Below are 12,622 nucleotides of genomic sequence, written 5' to 3'. Positions count from 1 at the left end.
ATTTTATATTTATTTATTCTTTTATATTTTTTGTTCCTATCATTTACATCGTTTGTCATATTATTCAGTTTGTTTTCTCTACGTTATTAATTTGTCCTGTTATATTTATATTTATATTTATTTATTTATTTATTTATTTATCTATTTATTATTTATTATTTATTTTATATTTATTTATTCTTTTATATTTCTTTGTTCCTTTTATTATCACGACGATTATGATTGTACCTAAGTTAGTTCTTTTACTTTTTCTGTTATTTATATATATTATGTATTGTTTCTGTGCAGGGAGCGTTGAAAACCGCCATTGGCGATATGCTACCCCTGGATAAGTAAATAAAATGAAATTAAATTACGAAATGAATGAACCTACACGAGAAAAAAAACGTGGTGAGGACGTAACGGACTTGTTGAATGATTCAATCGTTTTACTTCTAGATAAAGAATATTACAACAGGCAGATAAAGAATAATATCACGATATTTTGCTGAGTGAATTGATAGGAATTTTCACCACCAATAAAGGGGTTTGATCTAGATTTTCTCTAGAAGGAGCTCAACGTACTTCTCAGAAGAGTCACTGCCTCTTTAGCAAGCGCTATAATAAAAAAATATAATACGCAAGGACCGAATGTTGTCAGTAAGGCCACACCGACTTAATTTTATGGATGACATCCGCGCGCGCATTGATTTTTCTCATGTCGTCCTAAAAAAAAAAGATCACATTCTCCGAGGCTCTTGCCTGGCTCTAGGCCTGGGTAGTCCACGGTAGTTAGCGACAATACGGAGCTGGGCACCCAGGCTATCGAAGCTTCACGACTCAAGAACTCAGTTGCAAATTCACAATACCAGCTTTGTATTCCTTTGGTTTAGTAGCATTGTTGTTTTTGGTCGGAATTTTTTTATTCGCCTGAGCGCACTAGTTTGTGGGTCTGCAGAGGATGTCATCCATAAAATTATGTCGGTGTGGCCTAAACATAAAAAAATATGTGAGGAATCTACCTTGGCGCAGAGGCAGCCTGTCTCTTCTCGAATCTTCCCCTCCATGCTGCCCAGGCCTTCCTTCACGCCGAGAGTCCTCAGGACTGTGGAGACGAACTTTTTCTTCTGTTTGAAGGGTTTTCCCCACCGTGCACTACCCACACCTGGTGCGTCCATGTACATGTAAGAAACAAATAGGATTTGTGACGAAAGTAGTATGTAGAATGCTAGCCGTTGATGACTCTAGTAATCCTTTTTGCATGATAATGCCGGATACAGAGTCGTGGGGCACTCCATTGGCCAAAACCAACCTTTGCCGTGCCGGGCCTCATGCAACGGGCTGGCCCCGGATTTTTGGTGTCCCTGGCTTCCCGACGCACTCACCTGCCGGGCCGGGTGGATAAGACCCTAAACAAACGCAGCATTTAACCACAACACGGCCTCGGAACACGTAACTCCATACAAATCCTCGACGATCGGCGCCATGTTGAATTCAAGAATCGGCCCGCTAAACAGGGACAAATTAGCAGGTGAGTGCGTCGGGAAGCCAGGGACACCAAAAATCCGTGGCCGGCCCTTTGCATGAGGCCCAGCACGGCCAAGGTTGGTTTTGGCCTATGTATGGAGTGCCCCACGACTCTGTATCCGGCATCATCATGAAAAAATGATTACTTGAGTCGTCCACGGCTAGTAGGATGCATGCTCTTGACAACATGGGCTGCTAAATGCAGTAGTATAATTGCACTATTACAAAAACTAAATGTAAAATGCCTGTAGGGTACATAGCTATGGTGAACAAGATACGAGATATAACTCAGCATACTGTCAGTGAAATGTATTGGCTAGAGCAGAAATTTGACGCCATGAATCATTCATGCGTGAATCCACAACAAAACGTTGACCTCAAAGCAGGTTTAGTACCACATACCTTTCCCAAATCCAGTGATGAGGTCGAATATGTAATTTGTCGGCCTGGAGGCGAACAGCTCGGACCTGTCCACGAGCGCGTCCTTGACGGCAGCGTAGCCGTTCAGAACCACCACATCTTCCATCCCGATCCTAACAGTAAAGACGTCCCCGTACTGCCGCCTCCACGCCGTCAGCTTGAGGTGAGGCGCTCGGCCCAAGGCGAGGAGGTGCCCGAGAACAGGCCACCACCCTGCCGGGTAGGGAGGACGGTTCCTCGGGCGTTTGAGATACAACCAAGCTAGAAGAAAGGCAAGGATGAATACAAGAGACGTCTGGAGGTTTAAACGGGGTAGGTAAAGAATCTCTGACGAGAGCACGCCAGCCGCCATTTTCTTCAAGAATGTTGTACCTCTCCAAGGTCATCTCGGGTCATTGACACCTGTCTAGCAAGCTGACCGTAAACACAGCTGTCCTTGAAACGTAAACAGAGCTGTCTCTGTGAAATATAAAACGTGACAGATTCAGGTAGCGTATCGTTACATATCATTTCGCAAGCTAGCGTTTGTTTCATGTCCACATAGAAAAAATAAATACAATAAAATCATAGGAAGTCGGATACTTCCCTAAATCAGATAGACAAGTTATAATTTTAAATGTTGACACATTTTCGTTGTACCTTCTTACAGTCCAGGTAAACAACAAAAAGCCACACGCTTAATTTTATGGATGACATCCCCTGAAGAACCCAAAACTGTTGCGCGCGGACGAATAAAAAAATCCAGCCAAAACGATGCCGCTTATATAAACAACAGGAATACAAAGCTGGTATTGTGAATTTGGCATAAGATACTCTATGTTTTTCGATAGAAGCTTTGTCTAGTTGCATAAGGAATATGAATTTTCTACAGTGAGTGTAAGGTATAGGGGAATGGGTTTTGTACAAATCTTTACAGTTCATTTCTCTCTTTGCTATACAATATAAATTCTATTACAAAATGATATTCTTAATAGACACTATCATAAAAGCAAAATTCAACTAACACTTTGTCTCGTTCCACCCGTCTTTGCAGGATATGCAGTACTAACACGCCACCTAGCGGTTTCCGATATTATTGTTGTACAAACACAGACGTTTGTACCTTGGACTGTTTACATGATTACGTCATCTCCCCTATCCGGTTATTTCACCTGCGCAGTTAGGTGCCAGGTACGAGCGAGCACGGAAAGGTGTGCTTCTTTCGCACCCTCCGGAATTCTAACCCACAGGAGGCTGAACCCGTAACAACCCCGGCAGGACCCTCCAACACACCAAGGCCTCCTCGGCACACCAAGCGACCCGAACCGACGGTAGTAGTGGCAGGTCACCGCTCAAGGACTGACTAAATAAAAAGGTAAGAACGGGCGAGTTTATGTTGTCCGCCATACTGAATCCAAACTAACTATGAAGGCTTGCATGGAGGGGGGGGGGGCATATTGGTTACGAAGTACCTAAAATTTTCGTCGCTGATTCGACGTTTAATTCTCAGAGCTAATTACGAACAATAAAGCGTTACGGCTAATATACCGATTAGGAATTACGATGATTTGGGGCGGCTGTCTTCGTATTAGGAATAATATTATCTTTAGATACACCTTACGAAAAAGGGCATACAGGCCCAGGGTCAACAATTAAACGTTGTCCAACCACAGCACACAAAGCATCAATTACTCAAGATTGCCACACAACAGGCTATCAGTAGAAATGTGCAAAGGAATACAGGAACGATCCAAATAGACTGATCTGAACTAGTTTGAGACAGTTCCTTCGGTGAAGGACTGTTGTCTTCCTAGTGTCTGTTGGGGTGCTACAGGTAGCTATGATCTTTCTAATCGTTTTAAACAGCAGTATTTACTTAGAATACTATTGACGGCAAGAGACATATAATTGTGTGTGTGTGTGTGGTGGGGTGGGGGGTGGGGGNGAAGAAAGGCAAGGATGAATACAAGAGACGTCTGGAGGTTTAAACGGGGTAGGTAAAGAATCTCTGACGAGAGCACGCCAGCCGCCATTTTCTTCAAGAATGTTGTACCTCTCCAAGGTCATCTCGGGTCATTGACACCTGTCTAGCAAGCTGACCGTAAACACAGCTGTCCTTGAAACGTAAACAGAGCTGTCTCTGTGAAATGTAAAACGTGACAGATTCAGGTAGCGTATCGTTACATATCATTTCGCAAGCTAGCGTTTGTTTCATGTCCACATAGAAAAAATAAATACAATAAAATCATAGGAAGTCGGATACTTCCCTAAATCAGATAGACAAGTTATAATTTTAAATGTTGACACATTTTCGTTGTACCTTCTTACAGTCCAGGTAAACAACAAAAAGCCACACGCTTAATTTTATGGATGACATCCCCTGAAGAACCCAAAACTGTTGCGCAATTGCGCGGTATTGTGAATTTGACATAACATACTCTATGTTTTTCAATAGAAGGTTTGTCTAGCTGCATAAGGAATATGAATTTTCTACAAATATTCTAAAAATAGAGGGATGGGTTTTGTACAAATCTTAACAGTCCATTTCTCTCTTTGCTATACAATATGAATTCTATTACAAAATTTTTTTTTATTCGTTTACCAAAGAGATGTACATACAGCAAAATGATATTCTTAATAGACACTATCATAAAAGCAAATTCAAACTAACACTTTGTCTCGTTCCACCCGTCTTCGCAGGATATGCAGTACTAACACACCACCTAGCGGTTTCCGATATTATTGTTGTACAAACAGAGACGTTTGTACCTTGGACTGTTTATGCGATGACGTCATCTCCCCTATCCGGTTATTTCACCTGCGTAGGTAGGTGCCAGGTACGACCGAGCACGGAAAGGTGTGCTTCTTTAACACCCTCCGAGTTCCAACCCACAGGAGGCTGAACGCGTAACACCCCCTCCAACACACCAAGGCCTCCTCGGCACACCAAGCGACCCGTCCCGACGGTAATAGTGGCAAGTTACCGCTCAAGGACTAACTGAATAAACAGGTAAGAACGGGCGAGTTTACGTTACATGTCCGCCATACTGAATCCAAACTAACTACTAGTATGAAGGTCTGCATTGTTGGGGGGTGGGGGGGTGGCATTGTGTGTGTGTGTATGTGTTTTCCTCATACAACCTACAACATTGGTAGTAGGGGGAGGGGGGCTGATATTGTATACTCTCCAAGGCAGAGGTTCTTGGGGGGTATAACAGGTGACTATCAACTTTTCAAGATGGCTAACCTGAGACTAGACTAAAGGTCTGAACCACCAAGAGCCCCTAACCGAAGCTAGGTACTAATTTACTGAGTTAAGGGAGGAAAAAGGTGTAAAGTGCCTTTCCCAAGGACAATACAGAGGGAATGCCAGGGATTCGAAGTCGGAACCTTCAGAGGTTATATAACCCCAAGACCACTTTCAATATTGTGTTAAAACTACAGGAAGGTCATCCCTTCGTTCACTGTGTATTTCTCACCCCACTGGACAAGATCATTCTGATACCCAGAATCCCCATACTTGGTTTGTCGGTCTGATACTTGGGAAAGACACGTTGTTTTAATAGACATCTGTTTTTTTTTTCTTTTTATTGTATTTACACAATATACATGTTCACATGTATCACATTATTAGAGGTATGAAATTGCCCCTTTTTCTTTTGGCATTTGAGTGTGATATGCTACTTTCTATGCATAGTATATCACTCTCAAATGACAGAAGAAAGTGGACGTTTGTTTCTGACATACATTTCTTGTCTGACCGAGATGCCCTTAGGCCAGACATTCCACCACAGTTCACTAGTGCCAGGCCTCGAAATTAAGTTTTCTTCCTATTGCCCCAGCACTGTCTAGAAAATAGATTTCAATTGTCCCAAAGTAAGGATGAACTGTCCCAACCTGATTTTTCGGAAAGTGTGTATGACAACAACTTGAAGTCAACTTTATTTCGCTTCTGTTCTGTCTCCCAGAGAAGACAGAAAATTCGGAGGAACTTTTCCGGAGCCAAAAGCTAGGACGTGTGCTTGATACAAAAGACATACAGAAGGGCTGACATTCTAGATCTGATGTTGATTATTTTACTATTGTCCCAAAAATGTCCCAAAGTGTCCCAGCTACATTTTAGTGGCCTGTGGCTATCGGGACACTGTTAATTTCTAGCCCTGTAGTGCTGTCAGCCGTTGACATAATGTGTTTAGTCGGCTGTATAGTAACACGATACGCTGTACTGGTAACTGTATTCTCACTGGTACGGATTTGACAATGGACGCATAATTCTGTTAACAATGGCCACCTTTCTATGCGTTCTTCTCACCCGAATTCGCGACAGGCACCGAGACAACATACATGTAGCGCTTTGTACCTCAACTACAGACTTAAATGTGAACCACCTTTCGAAAAAGGAGAATTATGTGTAGCCTCTAAAAGGCTTCGGGAGGCGGCTGGAAAGAGTAGAAATCGGACAAATCGAGAGATAACATGCCAGGGGAGTTTGTCTGCTGGGAGAGAGAATATTTTGCCGCGCCCAACTAGTCTCTCCAGCAGAAAAAAAAAACTCCCCTGGCATGTTATCTCTCTATTTGGCCAATTTCTACTATTTCCTCGTTGTCTTCGTCCAGAACCATGGCGTACCACGCTAAGGCTATCCACGGGCTGGGCTGGACGCTGCTGGTCCTGGGGACGCTCAGCATCATCCTCGGTACCGCCGCCGTCGCCACCATGGCGTCCAAGAACCGGCCCACCTTCCTCACCTACATCGCCGGGCCCATCTGGAGCGGCATATTCGTGAGTACAAGCCGTATATAGAATGTGTTTGTATATATGTGTACATAACATATCTGGAGCGGCGTATTCGTGAGTATTTGCCGTATATGATTATGTAACTTTTTATCTGGAGTGGCGTATTTGTGAGTACCAGCCGTATATATATATAACATGTGTTTGTACCTGGAACGGCGTATTTGTGAGTACCTGTCGTATATAGCATGTATTTGTATCGATCTGGAGTGGCGTATTTGTGAGTACCTGTCGTATATAGCATGTATTTGTATCGATCTGGAGTGGCGTATTTGTGAGTACCTGTCGTATATGATTGTGTTTATATCTGGAGGGGCATACTTGTGAGTACCTGTCGTATATAACTTGTCACCGTGTCATGACAGGTGTTTATATTATCTGGAATTACGGCGTACACTAGTATGCATCAGCGTCAGGCATTACGCTAAAATGTTAAGTAAAACGGGGAATTCGAAGGTAACTACTTAGTGTGTACCATTGGCGCCTCATAGCAGCATTGCAGCTTTTATGCCGAGCCAATAAGGCGGGAAACGACTCATAGTAATGACTTTGTGAGGGCAGAAATACCTTTTGCTGGTCCCATAATGCTACAATTTACGGCAATAACTGATATTTTATATGTTTTTCTTATTTATTGAAAATGCAACAAGACATTACACTGACTCTCAAGGCAGCAAAGCTGATATTAGAGAGTCAACATATAAGGACAAAACACAAAGGGCACATAATTTCAATACAATATGAAGTACAAGAACAATCATAAAAACTTAACCTATATCAATCTGATTAATTAAGTACATATATATACATAATAAAAATAACGCATTTGGAGGTCAGAGGTCCAGAAAAAAAAATATATATACTACCTCATAAGAGAACATTGGTACTTAATGACAAGGCTAGGAGGAACAGCTGGAAGTGCCTAGACACGGTTTGTCTAATAATTCATGTTTCCCTCACGCTTTGATATTTCAGGTTCTCATCACTGGAATCCTGGGAGTTGTGAGCGGGAAGAAGCCCACAAACAAATGTCTGGTGAGTTGATATAGAGCGTTATTTTACACATACATGTAGTTGGGGAAGCATTAATTCTTACGCACAAACTACATTGGAAGGCCATATACCCCTTTTATATCTAAAATGATAGGAAGAAGTAAACAATAGAAGGCAATATTTCATGCGACTTAATTAATTTTCAGGCATGTATTTGCAACAAACGCCATGTGAATTATTGTTGCTGTATTGGGCTGATAGTACCCTTTTTGTTTTGTACAGTCAAACATTTGGGTAAATCTGATCTCTTGTGTTGGAAATTACAGTTAAAAAAACGAATAAACGGGACGTATCGTTGCTTTGACTCCACTTTGACCTTGTTGAAAGGCGGCCATGTAGGCCGAACAAGCATTTGGAGGTAAAATATAGGACTCAGAACGCACAACAAGCAATATGGCCCCACGCGAGCCTCGCTTTCGTGCGAGATCACGCGCGCTCACGCCAAGGATGTGCTCTCGCGAGAATAGAATCAATATGGCGACTGTATTTGGAATGAGGTCTATTGAATTGAGTTTCATGCTTAAAATGTTCCCCTCAGATCGTGGCGTTTATGGTTCTGGGAATCTTCACCATCCTCGCGACCTTCTGCAGTTTCGGCTTGGCGGTGACCGGAGCAATCGTAGACAGCTGCTACAGGCACTGGCTTGATTATCCAGACTACCACGACTACGTGTTCCCTTCTGACTACGATTACTACAACGGCACTGCCACGAACTTTACTACGGTCCATTATTTGTAAGAAGCTTTCCTTTCCCGCATATAGTAGGGGGGATTTATTCCTTAAGCTAACCGACATGTTGTACACGCAGTCGTCCCTCAGTAAGACATCTGGATCCCCATAGTTTTGAACTTATTCAACCTGTCACACGACCGGTTTCGCCTGTGTGGCTTCTTCAAGTGTACAGAGGCTAATGACACAAGTGCACGAAGTTCTCACTTATATACCTTTCCAGTGCATAGTGCCCTCAGGTTAGTTATGGTCTCGGACACGAGTTTTTTTTTTCACGATTTTGTCAGAGGGCAACAAAATTTCTTCTTCAAAATCGGGCGAAAATCAATGCGCACGGTGGTGTTATCCATAAAAATTTACATGCTGCAGCTGTAGCCTTATGTTCAATTTTTGGCGACGTCTCAGGGAGGAGCGTAATGATAAAGTATTGTGTGCAGTTGGCAAAAATTCTAGGAATGGTACAGGCATTTTGTCCAGAGGTATGGAATGTGCACAGGCATGTCTCTGACCCACATCTATGCCCACATTCTTGGAAACCCTTGAGAAGATCTGTCTGCCCGAAAGACCCTACTTTCTGTGGCCCCGGGGCTCATTCACTATACACTCAGGGGAGGGGTGCACTGTATCTGTCGAGACTTCACAGGTACCAAGTCTTTCTCAAAATCATGACATGATGGCAGTGCCATGCAAACAATACCCCTAACAGCAAACACCGTCGCCATGGCAATGCATGTTTTCATTGCCAGTCTTGTTTTTTTCCGCAGTGACCTTGATCGTCACCCGCCTGAACCGGTACCCGGCTACAGCAATAGGGATGACTGCACGACCACGGCTAGGGCTCTGCATGGGGTTAACGCGCTGCTGGCGTTCGCGGAGCTGGTTCTGGGGTTCGTGGTCTCCATCATGTGCTGCTGCGGACTGTGCAGCGCCACCAACACACCGGTCAGTACTACAGTTCCTTATCAATCTTTCGTGATTCTACTACCTATACTATACGCAAATGTGCCAGTTATTATGTTTTCCCATGGAGATGAAAGCACCTTGGTTTACCGAAGGAAAACATTGTTTTTGCTCAGTTTCTTATTCTTGTTCATCTCAAAACAGTGACCTCTGACCTGGCCAATGGCCTCATTTGTTGACGTCTGTCACCATGGTAACTGGTGTCCGGTTACGTGATTGCATAGTAGGCATTTAGACTCCTGTCACCATATACATGTATGTGAATGTGTTTGAGTAAGAATTAACAGAGCAGACCATGTCCGAAGGTAAACAGTATGTATTTGCTTTGCAAACGTTAATTTTCTAGTTCTTGTTTGTTTGTGCACTTTTACTACACTAGGATTAATGTGCATTGGGATTCAGCCAGCCCCCTTACCCTCCCTCATGCTTTTCACACTCAAGGCCGCACAACACAGTATTTATGGGCGATCAAAAGTAGTCCGGGCACAAAGTAGTGCTGCACAATACTAGAGAAGGGTGCAGAGATTGTTTTGTGCATGGTATCGAGATAGAACCTGTGGTAAATGTTAGAGGAATACGTCAGTTTTAAGACTGTAAAAGTTGAATTATGGTGCGTGTTCAGTCGGCGTAGATTTGCGCTTGGATACTTGTCCCGCCTAGTACTGTGCCTCGGCTGTAGTTCCATGACCTCCGCAGTGTCGCTAATAAAAGAGGGCATGAGAAAAGAACTAGCCGGCAAATCTAAGCTCATTTTCACATATTTTGTACACTATACCCCGAATTTAAACATATCAAAAATCTGAACCTTGATTGTGCACCCTACTATGATTTTCAGTGAGTCGAACTGAGTCACTTTGGGGTCCTTAACTATAGAAATCCCCATAGGGCTAATACTGTGTTGTGCCGCCTCAATGACTTGCCAGAATCATAACGTAACATTGGTTCCCTTCACATGGTACGGAATATTTTTTTCTAGACACCACAGATTAAGGTCCTTTTCCCGATAGGATAGAGTTGTCCGGATTAAGCCAAATAGATTTGGCTTTTATCCGGCTCGATCCTGGCAATTCTGTCCTGGTGGAAATAAAACCGTACAGCCCAACGCGAGAAACAGCTGCGAACATGAAAATACCAATCTCTTACAATACCCTTCCGCGGAAGGATGTCTCCTTCCCCGAAAGGTAAAAAGGCCATAGTGGGGCGGCCAATGGTTACAGATTGCAAAGATAGACTCCCTTTGACCCACAGAATCTGTATGAATAAGCGGTTATAAGATGATTAGATTATTTGGTGTTAATAATTCTGCTCTTGGCTTTTTTCCTCACAGAATGTGATCTACGGTCCTGGCGTGGCTCCAGCACAGATCATGTCTGACGGACAGGGCGGGTTCATCCTACTGCAAGCAGGTAGGTCCTTTGGCGACTTTTGAGGCTCCCCCCTTCGTGCTTTTTTGTACCATGGTGCAACGTATTCATAGCCTCTACCAGGAACGGGAGACGGATGGAAAGAGTATAAATTGGCCAAAAAGAAAGATGACATGCCAGGGGAGTTGGTCAGCTGTAGAGAACAGTTTAGGTGCAGCAAACGGCACTAGCTAACCTAATCCACTGTTAGCATGTCATCTCTCTCTTTTTTTTGGCCAATTTCTACTCTTTCCGGCCGACGCCTGGTAGAGCAAATGTATTCCTCAAACCAATTAAGCGACATCTTTCAATATAAATGGAACAAATTCACACTTCTATACCTTTTAAGTGCTTTAGCCTTGTTTGTAGATATCATTGAATCATTGTAAGTACATATGGCTAAAAAGGAGATAATTGCATGGCCTGTGTAAAGAAGTTTGAAGCAAGTGAAAAGTACTGATATATTGACGTCTGGTTGTTCCAGTTCCTGCTTCGCGACAGTTCGGAGCTCAGCAGCAGGTGTTCCTGGCGCCCCCCGGCGGTCCACATGCGCCTCTGCAGGTGTACTACACCGGGGGACCGGCACCGCCGCAGTACGCCCAGCCGGGCGGGATGGGGGCCGCTGCAGCACCGCCGCAGTACGCCCAGCCGGGCGGGATGGGGACAGCTGCAGCACCGCCGCAATACGCCCAGCATGCCGCTACCCAGGCGGCAGAAGCGCCGCCCATGGAATCTAAGACTCCACTCTCTGCATAGACTCTGCCATTACTGTGTTATACAGATGCCAGATATGTACGTACAGGAGAATAGTCCAGCGATTCTCTACGTACGTACCATGACTAAGTCATGAAAATAACAATATTTTATACACACACCAATATGGATTCCGTAAAAACCACTCAACATATATGGCCCTATTACAACTAATAAATAAAATTACGTCAGCTTTGGAAAAAAACGAATTCAGTATCGGGATATTCCTCGACTTATCGAAAGCTTTCGATACTGTGGATCACAAAATATTACTTAGCAAACTAAACTCTTACGGCTTCAAAGGTACAGCCCTTCAATGGTTAAAAGATTATTTGTCCGATAGAATGCAGTATGTTTCGAGTAATAACTTCACTTCATCTCTAAAATCAGTAACATGCGGAGTCCCACAAGGATCTATACACGGTCCTCTTTTGTTCCTGATTTATGTCAATGATCTTGCCCTGGTATCAGTCAAACTCTTCACTCTATTATTTGCCGATGATACTAATCTTTTCTATTCTCATAATAATTTTCATACACTAATAACAACCGTTAATGAAGAGCTATGTAAACTAAACGACTGGTTTAAGTTAAATAAGTTGTCTCTTAACATAGATAAAACTAACTTCATTATTTTCACAGGTAGAAGTAAAAAATACGACAAAGAAATAGCTAATATATACATAGACAATAAACCAATCAAACAGGTATGTAACACACGGTTTCTAGGAGTCCTAATTGATGAGAAACTCACATGGAAGTTTCATATTGACCGTATTTGTAAACAAATCTATAAGAACATTGGTATAATAAGAAAAGTTGCAAGTTGCCTATCACGTAAAATATTTATCACTCTGTACTATACTTTGATTTATCCCTACTTAACATATTGTAATATAGTCTGGGCTAGTACATACACTACTTCAATCCGACCGCTGCATCAGCTGCAGAAGCGCTTCGTTAGGATTGCATCTAATGTCCCATTTTTTTGCTAACTCTGCGGCTCTATTTTACAACTTGAAAA

At 43.0% G+C, this 12,622-nt stretch overlaps 2 protein-coding genes across 7 annotated transcripts in view; one reads left to right on the top strand and one right to left on the bottom strand.

Moving 5' to 3' along the window:
• Positions 1-318: 318 nt before the first annotated feature.
• LOC109471273 (vitamin D(3) 25-hydroxylase-like) lies at positions 319-2,278 on the bottom strand. The gene is made up of 3 exons (XM_019770557.1): positions 1,909-2,278; positions 1,002-1,144; positions 319-324 (listed from the first exon to the last, which is right to left on the bottom strand). Exons 1-3 carry the CDS (start codon positions 2,276-2,278, stop codon positions 319-321), a joined length of 519 nt encoding a protein of 172 aa, XP_019626116.1.
• Positions 2,279-4,716: 2,438 nt separating this feature from the next.
• The window catches only part of LOC109471285, an 18,454-nt gene continuing 10,548 nt past the window's right edge, over positions 4,717-12,622 (top strand). Inside the window, exons 1-7 of one of the 6 annotated variants that reach the window (XM_019770570.1) lie at positions 4,717-4,915; positions 6,522-6,687; positions 7,675-7,734; positions 8,291-8,487; positions 9,247-9,424; positions 10,806-10,848; positions 11,330-11,688. In XM_019770570.1, the coding sequence (XP_019626129.1) occupies positions 6,526-6,687; positions 7,675-7,734; positions 8,291-8,487; positions 9,247-9,424; positions 10,806-10,848; positions 11,330-11,601 (912 nt within the window). In that variant the 5' untranslated portion in view covers positions 4,717-4,915; positions 6,522-6,525 and the 3' untranslated portion in view covers positions 11,602-11,688. Of the gene's footprint in view, positions 4,916-6,521; positions 6,688-7,674; positions 7,735-8,290; positions 8,488-9,246; positions 9,425-10,769; positions 10,849-11,329; positions 11,689-12,622 lie in introns of all 6 variants that reach the window. The other 5 variants (XM_019770569.1, XM_019770576.1, XM_019770571.1 and 2 more) reach the window with 5 other exon arrangements.

Source organism: Branchiostoma belcheri, unplaced genomic scaffold (assembly GCF_001625305.1).
Source record: "Branchiostoma belcheri isolate BF01 breed outbred unplaced genomic scaffold, Haploidv18h27 scaffold245, whole genome shotgun sequence".
Classification (NCBI taxonomy): domain Eukaryota; kingdom Metazoa; phylum Chordata; class Leptocardii; order Amphioxiformes; family Branchiostomatidae; genus Branchiostoma; species Branchiostoma belcheri.
The sequence above is the reverse complement of the archived record's forward strand: the minus strand, read 5'-3'. Positions and strand labels throughout refer to the sequence as shown.